This window comes from Pogoniulus pusillus, chromosome 18 (assembly GCF_015220805.1).
Source record: "Pogoniulus pusillus isolate bPogPus1 chromosome 18, bPogPus1.pri, whole genome shotgun sequence".
In the NCBI taxonomy this organism is placed as follows: domain Eukaryota; kingdom Metazoa; phylum Chordata; class Aves; order Piciformes; family Lybiidae; genus Pogoniulus; species Pogoniulus pusillus.
This window is the reverse complement of record NC_087281.1, coordinates 23,159,120-23,179,103: the sequence shown is the minus strand read 5'-3', so window position 1 is coordinate 23,179,103 and position 19,984 is coordinate 23,159,120. Positions and strand designations below refer to the sequence as shown.

Below are 19,984 nucleotides of genomic sequence, written 5' to 3'. Positions count from 1 at the left end.
TGGTAACAAAGAGCAGCTTTACACAGAACACTTTCTTTTAGCAGCTCCGTGGACATGACAGATCTCAGAGAGCTCGCTGAATAGAAGAACTGCAGGAAAGAAGTTGTAAATGAGCTAGGCTGGAAGGACTTTAGATTGTGTTCTGGTCAAATGTTGTGCTTGAAAGAAGGGTCAGAGTACAGCAGCTCCTTTACAGAGATCAGCCAATACAACAATAGCTTCTCCAAAAAGCCTTGGGCACTAGCACAGGCCCAGGAGAGGCAAGCCAGGTTTGGTAACACTGTTGATCCAGCAAAGTGCATCATGAAGGGCAACTCGCATTACTTTAGCCCAACTTGGCCTATTTCTGATGCCCTCATCAAGTAATGCAAATTCCTTCTCAGCCTGCTTTTTTGTTTGGTTTTGTTTTGAGGTTTTCCCCTCCATGTATTCAATCTATTGCATATAGGATTTATTGATGAAAAAAAAGGGGCAGAAATATGCTTAAAGTAAAATGAATTTCTTTGATTTCACTTTGCCATCTGAAGCCTTGTGCCAATGCAGGTCTGCTCTAAGTTCCTCTTTGCCTGGCGAGATGAAGGAGAAAAGCAATCACTGTGGCTGATGTTTTACAACGAGAGGAAATGAATGTTGCATGTTTCCTGTGATCATGTCCCTGCATTAACTGGTTTTGGAGTAATTGACATAATTCAAAGTTATCCTCTACCTTGCAAATTTCCTATTAAGCTGACATTAAATTAAGTAGATGTTTCCCAGCAGGCAGATAGAATAGCTGCTGACTAAATGACTGTGACAGGAGGTTATTTTTAGAGAACCTGAAGTGCTAAGTTAGAAACAAGCAGGATTTAGTGATCCAGTGCTGTAGAACCACCCTTAGGAAGTACCTTCTTGTAGGCAGAATTCTGCGCTCTGACAGGCAGGAGTTGTGCCCTTTCCCCTGATGGGTACACATCCCAGAGCAAACACACAGTTTTGGGCCCCTCAGTTCAAGAGAGATGTTGAGGTGCTGGAATGTGTCCAGAGAAGGGTGACAAAGCTGGTGAAAGGCCTGGAACACAAACCCTATGAGGAGAGGCTGAGGGAGCTGGGGGTGTGCAGCCTGGAGAAGAGGAGGCTCAGGGGTGACCTCATTGCTGTGTACAACTACCTGAAGAGAGGTTGCAGCCAAATGGGGTTGATCTCTTCTCCCTTGCACCCAGCAATAGAACAAGGGGGGACAGTCTCAAGTTGTGCCAGGGGAGGTCTAGGCTGGATGTTAGGAGGAAGTTCTTCACAGAGGGAGTGATTGGCATTGCCCAGGGAGGTGGTGGAGTCACTGTTCCTGGAGGTGTTCAAGCAAAGCCTGGATGAGGCACTTAGTGCCATGTTCTAAGTTGACTGGCTAGGGCTGGGTGCTAGGTTGGACTGGCTGATCTTGGAGGTCTCTTCCAACCTGGTTGATTCTATGAAGAGGGATTAGAAAGGCATGGTGGGTTGGGTTTTTTTGGTTGGTTGGTTTTTGGGGTTTTTTTTGGTTTTTTTTGTTAAGTGTAAAATGCTGAACCCAAATTAGGGAGGGTGACTTTCAGTTTGATTGTTTAGGTATTTCTCATTCTCTTCACTAGACTGTATAAATGACTGGGACTTTCCAGTCATTTGCCTATAGTCTCAGAACAGGTTAGACAAATAGCTTTTGAGACCTAAAAATAACAAGGGGAACAGTTGCACCAAATAAATTCAAATGCAGTTTGTATAAATCCACTGTAGACTTGAGAGACTGAGATTCTCTTCCAGTCTACAGAAAGTGATGAGGCATTTACCCACAGTCTTTTGTTCTTGTTGTGAAACAATTTCATGTTGTAGAAACACTGCACAGCAGGTAAGAAAATCCCTTAAGTATCCTCACAAAATGTTGCTTTCTAATGATGGAGATGTCATTAGAGCTATTATTCCTCTCCAGTGCACTTTAAAGATCATGTTAAGTCCTCTTTCACTACTTCTGATTTTTAGCTCCAGGTTTTGGATGCCAAGGGCTGGCATAGAACTGGGTGCAAGTCAGTAGAGGTGGAGTAAACGTGGCCAATAAAGCAGGGAAGGAGGAAGAGCCTCATACATGCATACAAGAGTATGCATGAACTAAAACTTGAGTCCTGTCTTTGTGTAACACGCTCTGGTTCGTAGGCAGCTGAGTTGGGGCACATTTCCTTCTCTTGCTTGGATAATTCAGATTCACGTACAAAAGACCAAGTGAGGGCCTACAGCACTAAAACTGCCCTTCATCTTTTGCAGTCTCCTGTGGCAGCAAACATGAATTTGTCTCACTGCCCTTCATAGAACAAACCTTTGCTTTATTTGTGACATGGAATATCGGCCTCTTTCAGCTACTTGTTCAAAGCTAAAATCCTGTCAGGTAGAAACTGATTTTTTATGCTTACAGTAAGACAGGGAGGGTGGGGAATCATAGAATCAACCAGGTTGGAAGAGACCTCCAAGATCATTCAGTCCAACCTAGCACCCAGCCCTAGCCAGTCCACTAGACCATGGCACTAAGTGCCTCATCCAGGCTTTGCTTCAACACCTCCAGGGACGGCAACTCCACCACCTCCCTGGGCAGCCCATTCCAATGCCAATCACTCTCTCTGTGAAGAACTTCCTCCTCACATCCAGCCTAGACTTCCCCCAGCACAACTTGAGACTGTGTCCCCTTATTCTGTTGCTGGTTGCCTGGGAGAAGAGACCAACCCCACCTGGCTATAATGTCCCTTCAGGTAGTTGTAGACAGCAATGAGGTCCCCCCTGAGCCTCCTCTTCTCCAGGCTAAACACCCCCAGCTCCCTCAGCTTCTCCTCAAAGGGTTTGTGTTCCAGGCCCCTCACCAGCTTTGTTGCCCTTCTCTGGACATGTTCCAGCACCTCAACATCTCTCTTGCATTGAGAGGCCCAGAACTGGACACAGTACTCAAGATGTGGCCTGACCATTTCTCAGTACAGAGGAAGGATAAACTCCTTTGTCCTGCCAGCCACGCTATTCCTGCTACAGGGTGAAGCAGACACAGAAGTTTGTTTAGTGACATTTAAATCACGAGAGAGCTTTAACTTTCAGAATGGTAATCATTTAGCAGCTACCACTGAAACCACAGAGATTTAAGTGCTCTTGTTCACCATTCACCCTTTAGGTCTATACCCACAACAGCATCTGAAAAACACTCAGCTCTTCCTGTATATCTCTTAACATGTTCTTCCCAAATGTCACCATTTCCAAACCAATTGAAAGGTATCAGCTTGCCCAGAGCAGACAGACCTTCACCACTGAGGAAGAGAAAGACCAGAGCAAATTCCCACAGGGCCACTTAGCCCATGAAATAGCCATTTCATCTTTTTTGTACAAGTCGTTCAACTGGCAAGCCAGCACTCAGTGATTTACTGGTCAAGCAAGCACAGCCCAGGCTGTTAGAGCTCACTAAGTGCCATATAAAAGCCAATACCATAAAGGGACAGAGGTCGGGCAAGAGATTTACACATTGCTTACCGAGACAAATCACCTGCTAAAACCCTGCCTGGATAGAAATGGAGAACAGCAGAAGTTGCTCCATACAAAGTGCTGCAGGAGAAGGTTTTCCTTTCCCCCTAAACTTCACCAGAGACTGAGAGACCCAGAGCTGTTCAGTCTGGAGAAGAGAAGATTGAGAGGGGTCTGATCAATGTCTGTAACTGTCAAGTGGACGGGGCCAATCTCATTGTGGTGGTCCGCAGCAATAAGACAAGGAGCAATGTCTATAAATTGGAATATAGAAGGTTTCACCTCAACATGAGGAGAAACTTCTTTACAGTGAGGGTGATGGAGCACTGGAACAGGCTGCCCAGAGAGGCTATGGAGTTTCCTTTTCTGGAGACTTTCAAAACCCACCTGGATGCATTCCTGTGTGAACTACCCTAGGGAATCCTGCCTTGGCAAGGGAGTTGGACTCGATGGTCTCTGGAGGTCCCTTCCAAACTCTAAATTTCTGTGATTCTGTGAACAATGAAGGCACAGGTATATATGTGTTGTCTTGGTCACCTCAAACTCAGGCTTGTATTTGTTAGGCTCTGTAGTGTAAATCTTAGTACCTGATCAGTCCTAGCATAAATGCACCACAAGCTCTGCTCAGTTTCTAGGTGTGCACATATTGGATCTCATGAAAGGAAAGAAAATCCAGAACTCCTGCCCAACATTATTTCAGTTAAGGCATTTGCCTAGAGTGAGATAAGTAATGAGAGTCACCTCAAGCCTGAGATCTGACTGAGGAAAACCTAGAATTTGGTTCCCACTTCTGCAGGGAGTAAATTCTGAGAAGTCTGTGCTATCAGATGAAAAACTGCACAAGAAGAATTCAGAAATCTTACTTTTAAGCACATTGTTGTTTTGCTTGAGGATTGACCAAACTGTGGTGTGGATAAACACTGCTGCAGTTAAGACTATAGCTAAAGTGACTAAACTTAAAGAGAAATAGGATTTGGCTGGATGTCTCAGGGTCCATGCTTCCATATGCTTTGAAATAAAATGTACTATTTCTTAAAATGACAGCTCTTATCTACGCATTTAAGAGAGGATTAAAAACTAGTTCCTTCTAGCACTGCCCGTTGGTGTGGAGGTTTGGGTGTTACCCACACACACACTTTGGAAATCACCCAGACTAGACTCAGCCAGCTCTGGAAATGTGAATGAAGCTTATATTTACAGCTTAGCAGAATATGCAAGCAGATATTTACAGTATATACAGTTATAGACAGAAATATACAAGGGAAAAGGTAATACAGAAACACAGCAGCCCTCCCAGAAACCTGAGTCCCCAGGAGGGGCTCCCAACCACCCTTCCTCCTTCTCCCACCCCTCTATCTTACCCCAGACATTGCCTTGTGTCCCAAGGAAGAATGGAGGGTTGGCCAGGGGGGTTAGGAAGCAAGTGGATTAATCAGAGAGATGGAGGGTGAGGTTAGAGAGAAATGCAGCTCAAAGCCTAGGCAGTGCTCAAACTGCCTTATTTATGTTTATACTCCTGTTCTTATACATCTCAGCAAGACTATGAGTGATGTAGACATCACCATTGCTTCTCTTTGACAGCCTGTGATCTAATCCTTCTCACCACAACATTCTAGCTAGCTTCAAACTAGCACAGTTGGAGATTTTATTATAAAGTAATGATTTATTCAATATCTCTGTAATCTCACTTTCCTTTAATTTGAAGTGGGACATTCAAATCTTTACCTGCATTTTGTATGCACAAATTTCAAACCTCCCCAAATGTAGCCACTGCCAAGGAGTATGAGAATGGGAAAGAGCAAGGATTGCAGGGGCCCTTTTAAGACAAAGCAAAAGCATTTTTATGTGCTGGATAGGAAGAACACTGTGTTGCACACAAAGAACAGAGTAACAAGAAGAGTTTGATGGTCAAGCTGGAATTTCACTTGTATGTCCATATTGACGTGTCACCCAGTCTTTGCATAGAAGACATGAGCTTCAATTCTAAGCAGCCAGAACTTATTTATATTTGCAACACAAAGGAAGCCCTCTTTCTGTCATCCTTAAAAATAATTAACTGTTAACAACCCTGTTGCTACTTTCAGCTCTCATATGGACTTTATTCATACCTTATGTGAACTTGTTTCTGTTTTGTGTACTCTCCTGTGAGCTTGTTTCTGTTTTGTGTTCTCTCCCTTTTATTTTACAAAACTGGGATAATAATCCAGAGTTATTTCTACAGCTATGAGTATTCCTACCAACACTGAAGTAAATAGAAATGTGTTCAATACTTACGGTTAGCAGGTTAATTAAATCCATATTAGGCTCTAAATGATGAGAGGCGGTTTGCAGGGAAACCAGTTCGCTCAAGGTGATGGAAAGCTGTTGCATTTTTACTATGTTAACTTTGTTCTCATCTATCCAATCTGGGAAAATGACATGGACAGCAATCAAGTCTTTCAAATGAACTCCTAAAATAGGAATTTTGAAGCCAATACAGTCAGCAAAAGCCTTGCGGTAGCTGCAGTAGTTTCCGTTGGAAGAGACCAGCTCTGTCATTTCATTCCAGTCCTACAAAGAGCCAAAGAAGCAAATCTCTGTGAAAGCATTCATATAATTTCCTTCATCTGTTATAAATGAGCACAACTCATGTCAGAGTGTCAACAGCATGGATTTCCTCTATGGCATGGGCAATCAAGCAGGGGATCCCTAGGAGCCGATTCTTCACCAAGTGAAATGCAACCAAAATGCCTTTTATGATGCCCTGCCATGATCCAAGCATTGTGCACGTGAGACACCTGCACTGTAGAATCCACCAGGCCTCAAAGAGGTGATGTTCTGCTCATAAGTCTATAATCTGGAGTCCACCTTACCTTTGTGACTTCTGAAGAGAGATGAGAATGTGTTTCTTTCAGGCGAGAAATAGAGCTGTGGCTTAGACCTCCCACAACTGCCATCAATGTGTTGAAGTTCTGGAGGTGAAGCAGCTTCTGCAGGAGACATGGATCATGTGTAATTAAAAACCAAAGGAATACATGTGGCAGCTATACAGTGTCACATATGGCAAGCAGGAGACAACTTATCACTGCTAAAGCAGCATCACTAAATCAGACCTTTTTCAATTTTATCTTAGGTCCATAAGAAACACAACAGTGACAGTGGTCAGCCAGAATACAACAAAGAAAAACTATTTTATAGTTATGGCTGGTAGTTTAAAAACGCAGACATGCCACGACTGAACAAATAACCTGCAGTGATGCTGAGCAGACTGTTCACTGAGGAAACAGCATGAAGATCATCCTGTCAATTTGTTTACTGCAATCTCTGTATTACCACAGAATCAAGCAGGTTGGAAAAGACCTCTAAGATCATTTGGTCCAAAGTATCACTTAACCCTTCTAAGTAACTAAACCATGGCACTAAATGTCTCATCCAGCCTCCTTTTCAACACCTCCGGGGATGGTGACTCCATCACTTACCCATGCAGCCCATTCCAATGGGCAACCACTCTTTCTGTGAAGAATTTCTTCCTAATGTACAGCCTAAACCTGCCTTGGTGCAGCTTGAGACTGTATCCTCTTGTTCTGTCACTGGGTGATCAGTACTCATCTGCAAGACTTACCTGTGCAACATTGATAAACTTCGTGATTACTTCTGCCCTTTGCTGGGGCGTTGGTTTGCTGAGAACCATGAGCTGGACCCATTTGGAGATACCATTAAATAAAGCAATGGATCTCTCCAAAGTAGGATTGTTCTCCAGGCAGCCATGAATCACATAGCTTTGGTAGTCTGTGAACTAACAGAGGAGAGACAATTTCAGCCAAACAGTGGACAACTTAGGAATAAAACTGAAGCTTTGTTAATTTTCTTCTTTCAAAGCTCCTCTTGTTTAAAAAATGACTGTTGTGCAGACTCCACTGCACAACAGCTCTTTCTTAAAGTAGTATTGGTGGTGGTGTATTTTTTTATTACTTAACTGTTAACTTTTTGTCTGTGTGTGTGTTGGGTAACACAGCAGCACACAGGATGAGCATGATTTATTACTTCGATGGAATCACCTTTCCATAATGTACTTGACACAACATTTTATTCTATGTAGTAGTTTGACTTGATATCCTCATGGCATGATGCTCTATAGGAATTATCTAGTGCTACAAGCAAGCAGCACATACATAACAGGTTTTATCTCACTCCAATATCCTGACCAATTGTGTTGCTGATGTAAACAGGTAAACTTTCATAGAATCATAGAATCAACCAGGTTGGAAGAGACCTCCAAGATCATTCAGGCCAACCTAGCACCCAGCCCTATCCAATCAACTAGACCATGGCACTAAGTGCCTCATCCAGTCTCCTCTAGAACACCTCCACCTTTGCCCCTATTGAAATCAATAGAAGTCTGTTGCTCTTCACAGGAGCTTGACCTGTGTCCCAAGAAGCTAACTACACACCCATGTTCTTTTCCTTACCTAAAAAAAAATCCTGTAGCACAAGCAGCTACTTCTGCTACATCTCACCTCTTCTGATGACATTGTTCAGTCCCTGCATGTACTTGGAAATCTACTGCTCTGAATTAGGTTTCTCTACATGTTTGGAAAACATTTTCCAGCCGTCCCTTGAAAATAGATTTTCAGAAGCTTATGCCATAACTTCAACTTGTGTGGGAGAATTTCTCCAGCAGCGGGGCATGAGCTGTAAACATGAGACCTTGTGATGGGAGATGTCCTTGGAGCCCCAGCCGGCCCCAAGGAAGCTAGGCTGTTAGGCTGAGCAACCCACGCACACCTGATAGGGGATGGAATCTGCCAGCCCCTGGGGCATACACAGCTCCAGGGGGCTGACCCTGCCAGCCCCCTGAGGTGGGACCACGGGCTGTTTGGATAAGGGTAACCTATCTGCACCCTGCACGTGGCTTGGGGCCAATCGGTACTGTCCACTTGTACCAGCCCCAGGCTGGTTGTGCACACCTCCTCTGAGGGCTATATAAACTGCTGTATCGCCCTCATAAAACGTACTGATGCATAGCAAGCTGCTGAGTCGAGTCATCAGTACCCCGATCTCGCCTCTCGCCACCTCCGGACCCCAACAAACTTGTGCAGGGCTTTGACAGCCACAGCAGCCAACATGCTTTTCTTGATCTTAGCTGATCAAAAATTGCCTGCTAGAAGACCCTGTGATTGCATATGCTCTAATACAGCAGATGCTCTTCTCAGAGATGCAGGTCAATAGTACTTCAGTGTTCAGATACTCTAAAATGCTTTCTGTTACAGTTAACACTGCCTCTTCTCCACGGCGGTTTTTAAATGGTGAAAAAGGAAGACAATTACCTAACTTTGGCATAACAGTTTGGTCTAGCTTGCAAAAATAAGTAGCACTCTTAATTTCTGAACAGCTTCTGGCAAAACACTTGGTCTTATTGCTATCTCCAAATAAGTGCTGGCTCTTTCTCCCTAGCGGTTGTCAGTTGTTCTTTACGTTAGATGAAAAGCAATGGGCTCATTTTTCAATCTCTATGTTTTGAAGTATACCCTTCACTTTCTTCCTTGGAGATGTACCATTTACATCTTTTTGGTTACCAGTCTCACATAAACAAGTACAGCATCTTTCAAACTTCTTCATTGCACTGCAGGATAGTCTAAGATTGATGCATTGTAATCAGTGACAGAGAAACACGCGAGATAGCAAAATTCCACATGAAGAATAAACAGACAAGTTAGAAAGAGCAAGGAAACAAGAAAATTAATTGCAGGTCTGATTTTTCTTTCTGGATTTCCCACAATTCAAATATATCTTAAGTCTAGTTAGAAGTATATCCCTTTTTCCTTGTCCTCCCTCCTTCTTTGAGGTTAGCATTGCACAGATCATGACAGGGTATTTTCCCATGATTTGAAGTCTAGAGCAATAAACTTTCAGATGTTATTAAATGACATCAAAAGTGATTCTATTTAGACTGGTCTTAGCTCCTCATTGATCTCTTTTTCCTTCCTCTCTTGAAACAAACAAAAAAGCTGATATATTTTTCTTAGTTTTGGAGTTTGCTCTCTTTCATGCTCCCAAACACTTCAAAAAGAGTCTCTTTTTTTTTCTTGAGAACTTAGTGCTTTCATTTGTCACCAGACACAGTGGCACCAGCTGATCTTTTCATATGGATATTTGCCAGCAGAAATCACCATTTCTTTTCGACACTTGGGTTACTAAATTGCTGTCCTTTAGCTAGTACTTCCATCTTCAGCCATTTTTACCTCTTGTATGGTCATGTGTAAAAACAAGTAATTGCCTCTAATTTTTTCTCAGTGTCAATATGGGAGAAGGAGGAAAACAAAGCCATGATATCCCTGTTCTTGAAGGTTTTCAAGACCCAGCTGGCTAAATCCCTGAGTAACATGATCTATCTCAGAAGTGACCCAGCTATAGGCAGGAGGTTGGTCTAGAGGCCTCATGAGATCCCTTCCAACTGAATTATCTTCTGATCCTAACCTGACAAATGAAGAGTTTCTAAGTGGCTGTGAGTAAACAGAGGCTACAGAAGGACTCTCTGTATTCCAGTTTCTTCAAAAATTAATTAGTTGCAAAGGCTCTGATCACAAAATCACAGAACCACAGAATTGACCAGGTTGGAAAAGACCTCTAACCAACCTATCACCTAACCCTTCTAATTAACTAAATCATGGCACTAAGTGTCTCATCCAGCCTCCTCTTGAGCACCTTCAGGGATGGTGACTCCATCACCTCTCCATGCAGCCCATTCTAATGGACAATCACTCCTTCCATGTAGAACTTCTTCCTAACATCAAGCCTAAACCTGCCCTGGCACATCTTGAAACTGTGTCCTCTTGTTCTGTCACTGGCTGCCTGGCAGAGGAGATCAACCCCCTCCTGGCTACAATGCCCTTTCAGGTAGTCATAGAGAGCAAGAAGGTATCCCCTGAGCTTCCTCTTCTTCAGGCTGAACAACTCCAGCTCCATCAGCTGCTCCTCCTGATGTTTCCTGAAAAGCAATTAACTCTTTTCCTCAGAGAAAAGATTTTGAGCAGTAGTACTAGTTTAATCAACTGCTGCAACACATGGCTGCAGTGGCTTTTAGCAGAAATTTTTGCCCAGAATTTCTCCACAAAAGTAAAATTAGCCTTTGTCAATAGAAGAATCAACCATGAAAAAGACCAAGAAACTGCTGATGCAGCTGTGGCTGTGTACTTCATATGAAGGATTACACACTGAAATGCTGAGGGATAAAAGCCATGAATGTTAAATCCTGTGAACACTCTTCAAGGGTGGGCTCCTAATGGCAAGCGACAAAGTTGGAGGCTTCTTACTGAAATTCTCCTGAAAGATTTATGCTCCAGAAAAGTGAGATGTTCAGCAAGCTCAATGGGCTCCAGATGGTCGAAGAGCAGACAGGCCTTTCCTTTCTTGGAAATCCTCTTCCTCTGTGTAACTCTTCTCATCCAGTCATAAGAAGGACTGTAACAGAAAACAGGTATAATTTTCATTTCTGTATGGACACACATGAGTCTAGCTTATGGTTTGCACACATGACACCAAAATACCAAGAGAAAGATCATGAATCTTCTGATCCAAGACAGCGAGTACTTAATAAACACTCAGAGCAAGATCTGCTCAGGTGCATAACAGAAGATAGAAGTTTTGAAGGCACTACTGCAAGTGATAAATAATAGAAGATTTCTGTCACAACAAAAGGAGGACATATTCTTTTCTATGATACAGAAAGCCCTAATTAAAGTATGTCTTGACAACAGAGGAAGAATGAGTCACACCAAATTCTGACAGAGATTAAAAGCATTCTTGAATAACATGAAGGATTAATTTTTACTCTGTGAGAACACAGAGCCATGGAACAGCAGAAACAGTCAGCTAGCAAAACAGCAAGAAGCAGGTGGACAGAAAGGCACATCATTTGCTTACAATCAGTGGAATAATCCCTATCCATACACACTAAAAAAACTTGAGAGAGCAGAAGGAGGTTGCTAACAGTATTTTAAAGTGAAGATTTATGAGCTAGTATTCATGTGATTTCAATTGCTCTTGCAGTAAGTCTTGCAACAGTCATTGAGATGAGTAGTGCTGTCCTTTTCACTGGTATTGCTCTTGCAGTAAGTCTTGCAACCAGCACTGAGATGAGTAGTGCTGTCCTTTCAGGGCACACTGACATTCTTCAGTAAGAAGTCCCTATATGTATGCCATATTAGAAAACAAAATCTCCAACACCAGGTGAGATGCAAGGGCCTGTGTGGTGATGTTTAAAATGTAACTTTCATTTCCTTGTATCAAGGAAACAGCAGTGGAATCATTCTGATGCAATGAAACTGCAAATGTGAATACTAAAGATGATCGAGTTAATTTATAGGAAATAAGCACACAGAAAGCCATTAGAAAGAAAAAATGAACATGTTACTCATGAGAGAAGAAAAAAGCTTCCCTGAGAAAATGCAAGATTCATACATTAAGCAAATCACTGCATTGTTTGCCATTCTGTACGAAAAAAACCATAGGAGAAAGTTAATATTAATCACTTACTGGTGCCAGCTTTGTCATGAAAATTCTTCATTTCCCACTTATTTTTGTAACTAACATACAGATAAGAACCTTCTCTTTATTGTGACACCGCAACTAGAATTCTGAGCTTTAGTAACTTTAAATTTAGACGCCAATATAATCTTTTTGTAACTGCTTTTCTGCTCTCTCGAGATCAAGATGACCCTTGATACTTTTACGTTTGGCACAGAAATAGAACTCTGCTGTTGCAGAGACAAAGATGCTGAAGCTTATAACATCCTTACATGCTGGAGATATCAATGAGGTGGATGTGATCCTCGTATCCGAGCTGGCTGGCTACTTCTCGAAACTCTTCAGTCAAGCGAATCAGCCCAAGATCCAAGTTGAACTCCGCAGGAAATTCCAAAATCCAGTATCTGAAATCCACAGAGAGCAGTTCAAAGATGCACAGGGATTCAGGTATAACATTCAGTGGTCGCATGTTCACATTTTATTCAACTGGACTTAAAAATATTTCAGACCCAGTGGATTTTGGCAGAGAAGGCAGACTACTCCAGCTTCTGGATGCTGTAATTATCTGTGATGCTGAAGCCACTTTATCACATTATCAACCTTTAGTTATCTCACCATAGCAAAACATAGCAGCATTCCATTGAAATGAAAAATGAACGTGTTGTCTTGGGTGACACACACAGGTGTGTCCTGATTCACACTGCCAAGACACTTGAGGGAAACTTTCACTTATCCCTCGCCTATTTGAGAGACTTTATCTGCTCAGAATTTTTTTTCCAAGGAAACGGTGAATTTGAGTGGCAATTCTACCACAATAACCATGTGAATGAAGTGTCATCTCTGCTATTTAAGGGGGTATGGAAAAGGCTTCATCAGTCCTGCTTTCAATGCCTCCCTCTGCTTCTTCACAGTAATATAACTTAGTCCAGAGGAAGAAAGAAAAAGCATTTGTTTGAGGGAAGTTGGTTACTCCATGTAAGCTTAAAAATTCATGCTTTCTCTTTTACAGAGATCTCTACACAAACACAGCCTCACACATGAAAGCTTTCCCATGGATACAAGATTTGAGATAGTGAAAAGATCAGAACACATTCAACCTGCAATACCTTTGGCATCACTAATGCATACCTGGAGTAATAAACTGTGTAGGGATTGTGTGAACTGAAGCCAACAGCCCCAGAGGTGGTAATCTTCCTCTACCATACTATACAACACTGTGAAGCAAAACATGCCTCTCTTCTGTGTAGCACTGAACTAGTTTCCCTCTAAGAGATGTCACACTCAAACACCAGGTAAATCACAGTTCTCAATGAGTTTTTAAATTGAATACACTAAAGTACACTTAAGACTGGATGGCTCAATGTCAACGATTGTTTCCAAAGCACAGAAATTCACTCTTCACTTGGAGATCAAGTTAAAAAAAAACAAATAAGCCCAAACAAACCAACCCACTCATATTTCCATGGCTTAGTTTTAATCTTTAAAACAAGAAATTACATTGATGATATTCACAGAAATATAATCTCAAAATGCTAGAGGGCCAGAGGCGTGCTTACCTCATGAAATAGCAGATTTTCAGCCTGAATTCATTGCAGTTGTCCCCACTGGCATCTCTATATGTAGGCCAGCTAAAGAAAGCTTTGTGTGCCTTGATTCAGTAATGCTGGGTTTATTCACAGAATACTCTGACATTGGACCAGCTGAATAAAAAAACACTATCATTTTCTTCTCCTACAGCCAACCACAGTATGCTTTGAAGTTACCTTCACTCTCACAGCATCCTAGGGGACATAGATCATTTTCCTGGCTGCCACTTTGTTTTTTGTTCTAGTAAAAATGCTTTATTAACTATTCTGAATATTCTGCTGAATGGCTTCTTGACAGGTCTGGATAACCAAACACAAGAAAACTCCTGATTACTTAAGCCTTTAAGAGGTATAAATGACATAGGTGCTAGTTACCACTGAAAGCTCATACTAGTCCAAGGCCAACAAACCATTGCAAGGTTATCATGGCAATAACTTCCATTACTCAATGTTAATTCAAAGTATTCAGCAGCAGACTTGTACATATGCAAAAATTTCACAACCAATAGCAGGAAGATCAGAGACTTCCATCTTAGAGGCTCACATAATCTCACCCCTAAACTTTGTTTGTCACTGATTAACTGATGTATTGTTACAGTCACAGAAATAACCTGCTTTTGACATTCTAATGTCGACTTGCAAGTGTTCCTGAAAGGATATGTGGACAGAAGTTTGCCAGCCAGCTCTGTGGAAGGCAGATACCACTGGTGCATTAAAAGAAAGGTTCTTGGCAGATGGCTGGCACACCGATTTCCTTTGTCATCTGCAAAAGAGAAACAAGCGAGTTAAGCACATTCATGAACAGAGGGTGACTTTTATTCTTCAGGTGGAGTCACAGAGACAGGATCAAAAGTGAAAATGTTGGGTCATTATCTGCCAAACAGGTAAAAAACAAGATCAAAGAACACAAATGCTCCTTTAGTGATGCCCACGGTAGTGACAGGTTAAAAATCCCAACCCAACCCAACCAACTAAAGAAAAAAAACCCAAAGTTAAAAGTTGTTGTAGATAATGGGTGAGCATAGAAAAATCAAGATGTGAACAGCATTATGCTAAATGTTATTCAAAGAGACCGCTGCTAATCTAAAGAGCAAATGCAAAATTACTCTCCCAAGAGAGTGGGGACAATATTTTTGTACAGCCACTTCCAGTATTTGTTTTATTGCAGCTCTGTAGATTTATGTTAACAATTAGATTGTTACAAAGGAGGAATTAAATGTCAAAGCATCCCCTCATGTCCGTGCCCAGGGTCTCATCTCCAGCTGCTGTACAGACCCTGGCATCTTTTCAGTGTTGCAGCTGAAGCTATAGAAGGAGTTGACGCTTGCTGACCAGCAGTGTTCCTCAACATCTGCAGCCTTAGATTATTCTCTATCTGTCACTCTTTGAATTTGAAGACAGTAGATGATATGCATGTGTGAAATGGGGGCCACATATGGATGAGAGTTGTCAACAGTGTGTATACAAGGAATATGATTTCCAGTAGACAAGTATATGTGCTTTGCTACTTCTCACTAGGTATTTAGAACAAGAGGCTTTATTGTGGTCTACAGCCAATATGAGGATGCATTCAGTAGCTAGATAATCAAGGGACAGATCTTATCTCTCCCATCTTTAGATAATAGCTTCTCTCCACAAGATAAATAAAATTAACATGTCATTCCAGTCAAAACCTGTCCTGCATTTCAAGAGAAGCTAAATGTAGAGCTGTGAATTAAGGCCCCATTTCAAAGGAATTAAGGCTCCAGTGGGGCAAATATGATGATTAATGGTGCTACGGATCAAGGTCTATTTCATCACTTCTTTTCCCCAGATCCAGTACATCACATTTTAATAAGAGTAAAAAGAATACATGGTCCTGAAGTCATATTATTACAAGTATTCCATGATGATTCAGAAAGCCTTTAAAAAAACATGCCTGGTCAAAAGGCAGTTGTGTAACTACGCAAGACAAAGGTCAATACCAGAAATAAATCCTTGAATAATCCAATTCAATACTTCTTTCTGTGAAGGCCAGCATTTGTAAAACAACTACAAGCAACACTGCGCATTATCCATACTAAGAAAATGTAATACAGTGTGCATATGATTAAAAGTCTGGCAAACATGATTCTGGGCCCAAATGAAACATGGAAAATTTTATAGAACAGAACTATTGCTTGCCAAGGGGAAGGCCAGCTAAGTCAGAAAACAGCAGGGGTTCCACTGTGAGATGAATTTTAAGAACAGCAAAGTAAAACATTGAAAACGCATACCAAACATTTCAATGCAAGCATTCAAAAGCTCATCTAATGTTGCAGCCTTCCCAAGTGTGTTTGATCCCATTGTCCTTTAATTGTTGTCAAAAAATAAGAGACATTTTCACCAAGAAGAAGGATGCTTCCTCAGCTGCACAGCTTTTTCACTTTATTGTTGGTTGCATTCTTAGCTGGACTTCAAGGGAAATCTGAAGAAAGTAAAAGAAATCATTATTATGTGACTATATGGAAGATTTAGCAGGATGCATTGCTTACACTTTTTTTCTGTAACTTGATTTTCCCCACACAGCACAGCATGTGTGAAAGACTGCCACAAGCTTTCACTGCATTCCATCTTGGGTTTTTAAGTGGTGCCCAATCATCTGTTCATGTGCACAAAATACATCCATAGCTGGGATCACAAAAGAGAAACCAGATGGGAAAAAAGAACATGCATGTATAGTGATGCACACTTTGTCCAGGTCATTTTATTACACTTGATAAGTCACTTTTTGTTAATAACCTTGCTTTTATGTTTTTAAACATAAGTAGGTTTTTCCTCTAAAGTTATCAGTTCATGGCAATGATAACGGTCCTAATTGGCACAGACCACACAAAATGTTCATAGCAAACACTAAATTAAGAGGAGATTTTATGAAGAACCTTAAGACCAGTCCCTACAGCTTGTTCATACAAATCTTCCCATGGTAGCTAAACAGTTGTAGAAAGTGAAACACATATACAAGCTTCTACGTTGTATCATTGTGCTAGTTAGAAGCTATTGAAGACACAAGAGGCACACAATCCTCCACATCTCTCCGTTCTCGCTTCTTAATCAGGTCACTTAAAATGACTTAAATTGTCATACACTTAATTTATTGCACGTATCATAGAAGAGTTCATCTTTGGTCTTTTCTGTTTTTGAAACAAACCAAGTGCAGCTCTGCACTCATGATTTTGACTTGCACTATGACTCTTTTATTATTGCTGCCCCTGGTTGGGTTGTGCTGCTTGTGAGCGCCAGACTCTTAATAAACTCTTGCAGTGGTGAATCACTTCGACCTCGTTGACCCAGAACTGAGAAGCAGTTTTGAGTACTGTAAATGCAGAACATTTTATGCTAGGCAGGTCTGTTAGTAAAGTTTTTTTATAAGGAAAGGAAAAAAAAACAACTAAACTTAATATGTAATTGTTTTTTCTATTTTCATGCACAAATGTGAGCCTGGAATGGGTTGCCCAGGGAGGTGGTTGAGGCCCCATCCCTGGGGGTGTTTAAAGCCAGGCTGGATGGAGCTCTGGCCAGCCTGATCTAGGGTAGGGTGTCCCTGCCCATGGCAGGGGGGTTGGAACTAGATGATCCTTGCAGTCCCTTCCAACCCTGACTGATTCTATGACAGTCTCTACCGTGAGTCTTGCTGGGAACCTGCCACACACTGGGGGAAAGGACTTCAGGGCAATAATCATGGCTGGGTGAAGTATGCTAGGCAAATGATGGAAGATTACAGCTTTGTTTAAAGGAGACCCTGCAGTAACTTGATAGATCCAGCCATAAACACTCTTGTGAGCCCAGTCATGGTATCAGACATGCCATGTTTATTTCATGAAATATTACTGTTATGGGATGTTGGCCTGGAGTCCTGGATGCCCCTAAATTTCTCTCCCTCCATGGTTTGAATGGGAGAGGAAAGGCATAAAAACCTGTTCCCCCCTGCCCTGCAGGTGTGAAAGGGGGGAGCAAAGGCCCCTCCGGCACCAGGGGTGCCCGTGCAGTGCCCGCGCTGGGATGGGGCTGGGGGCTGGCTGTGCTCTTCGCGCCCAGGCAGTGGTAACTCGACCCTTTGTCTAGGAAGGGTGTAAATATTGGGGTGCTTCCTGCCTTAGGGTCCCCGCCTGGATAGTTCCTGCAGAAGGAGTCCCCTGGCGCTCCGAAGGACAAGCTCCTGAGGGACAGGACTGCTGCAGCTTTGGACAGCTTCCCACCATAAGCACCCTTTGTGCAAGCTGAGGAGCCTCGGAAGTCCTTTGGAAGAGAATGAACTGGCACGCACCTGGACTGCCCTTTGTCTTAGCCTAACTCCTCTGTGAGTAGTAAACTCTTGGCTCAGCCTGAGTAATAGTGGGAATGCTGTGTTTAGTAACTTAGCCTTTCCATCTCCTGACTTCTAAAATAATCAAATTTATCTGTGGTATTCTTGTAAGATCTTCTCAAGCTGAATGTGCTAATTAGAACTAAATTAATTTCTCTATCTAGTTTTGGGGGTGGGTTTTTGGGGAAAATAAAATAACTCTAATTTGATATATGTTCCTGACTTGGCCACATTGATTCCCTGCCTCCACAACAGATGTGCACTTTGTATTTAGAGGCAAAGCAGAAACTTCTGCAGTGATGTGCCTGTAAGTAAGAAGTCCCTAATAGACTGACCTACAAGACACAGAGTCCCTTCCAAAGCTTGCCATAGCCCTGACTGATACATGCATAGAGTTACCTCGAGCAGGTGGCTTTCCTTAGCACTCTCACGCAGTGTAACTGCATTCTGTGTTCAATGTTTTGGAAGTCTTGAGTGTGGACTAGTGTGGGCTGTCTTAAGAGATACATTTGAAACCAGTAAGTTTGCTGCAAGCTCCTAAGACAGATGTGACCACACATATTGCATCAGTTTTAATACAACAGCCTGACAGTAAACTTGTAGCTTGATGGTGTGAACAGAGTGGGCAGCATGCAGTCAGGTTCTAAATGTTGGCTAGTGCACTAGCAAAACCAAAAGACAGCACTTTGACTGCTGGAGGCTACTAAGGGGAGGTCCACACCTACAAGTTACAGCACTTTCAACAATATGAAAACATCAAACCAGCACAAATGCCTGTGTGGGCACTTTCACATGGATTTCAAGCAAGTTATATGGGTTACAGGTGCAAGGCAAACAATTTAGTTGGATTAAAATAGGCTTAAATTTGATATGCAGAGTAATATTTATTTAGTTAAATGAAATTTAAGCAGCTTTATACCCTAGCCAGAGTAAATGTACATGCAGTATTTTCCCCATTAATTAAAAATGGGCTGTTTTCCTCCTACTTTGGGACAATAAACAGAGCCATATGCAAACAGTTCATCTCTGACACAGAGGCACCTCTATGGATCTCAGTTTATCCATAAACCTTCTAGAGGCCTGCACACAGGAGACTCATATTCTTTACAAGATTAGGACATTCTTGGGGATTTAAATAAGCCAGGCCTCCCCTCATCTCCTCCTTCAAGCCTACAAAACACACCACTGAATGCATGCATTAAAGGGCTTCTACCTGGCTGCTGGAGAAAAGATGCTAAAGGTAGGCAGCTGAAAGGGGAATAAATCAGCAGCATTCTGCAGAAAAAACAAGTCAAGATGAAATTCAAAGCCTCACAAGAAGGTTTAAGGGTAACTTCCCTTGCTACCTGTTTCCTTTGTTCTGTCTTGCTCCTGTCCAGGGCAAGTTCTTCAGGATAGAATTCATCTGATGGCCAGTAGGTGTAGTGGAGGCTCTTGCAGTGAGGCCTTTCTGCATGCTTGGTCTCCACACGTTAGTGTGATTACCATAATAAGAATCCCAGCTGGGACACTTGACAACTGCAGCTTTGCCTACACAGGTGCAATCGAGACATGTTTGGGCTCAGGTCAACACAGGTCTTTGAATACCTAATGCATGGTTCCTGAAGTTTCTCCTCTCCAAGCAGTTAAATGTTTCTTGTAGGTGGCCAGCACCAGTTTATTTATACAAGTCATTTTTAGACAACTCTGAGCAAGTGATGTATGTAGTCAGCTTTCTCCAGTGTCTGACGTGTAACAAAGTGCTGCCAGGCAGGAAAGGACAGAGATGCTGTCCTGTCAGGCAGCCTAATGCTGTGGCTTCTGTCCCAGTCCATGACCTCAACCATTAGCTGGCTGCAGGATGGTACATCTGGATTACTAACAATGCTTATCACGTGGAGCAAGGACACAGAACAAGGGAGAGATTGTGACATGAATGCAAGATACAAGCCTTGCTGGGGGCAGCAAGGGAACAAAAAAAGAAATATTAGTCTTGAGCTCATATGATGCAACTCTTCAATGCTTATTGTCCTTTGCTACTACTCTTCAGACAGCATCATAGAATCACAGAATGGTAAGGGTTAGAGAGGAC

General features: G+C 42.2%; 1 protein-coding gene across 7 annotated transcripts in view; it reads right to left on the bottom strand.

The window, feature by feature from the left end:
* Positions 1–19,984, bottom strand: part of RASGRP3 (RAS guanyl releasing protein 3) — a 55,774-nt gene that overhangs the window by 11,299 nt on the left and 24,491 nt on the right. For 4 of the 7 annotated variants that reach the window (XM_064158751.1, XM_064158753.1, XM_064158754.1 and 1 more), the window contains 8 exons: positions 15,845–16,035; positions 14,252–14,352; positions 13,560–13,624; positions 12,276–12,407; positions 10,791–10,938; positions 7,100–7,273; positions 6,351–6,467; positions 5,773–6,048 (listed from right to left, as the gene is read on the bottom strand). In XM_064158751.1, coding sequence (XP_064014821.1) covers positions 5,773–6,048; positions 6,351–6,467; positions 7,100–7,273; positions 10,791–10,938; positions 12,276–12,407; positions 13,560–13,624; positions 14,252–14,352; positions 15,845–15,914 — 1,083 coding nt within the window. In that variant the 5' untranslated portion in view covers positions 15,915–16,035. Of the gene's footprint in view, positions 1–5,772; positions 6,049–6,350; positions 6,468–7,099; positions 7,274–10,790; positions 10,939–12,275; positions 12,408–13,559; positions 13,625–14,251; positions 14,353–15,844; positions 16,036–19,126; positions 19,189–19,259; positions 19,364–19,984 lie in introns of those variants that run through there. The other 3 variants (XM_064158749.1, XM_064158755.1, XM_064158752.1) reach the window with 2 other exon arrangements.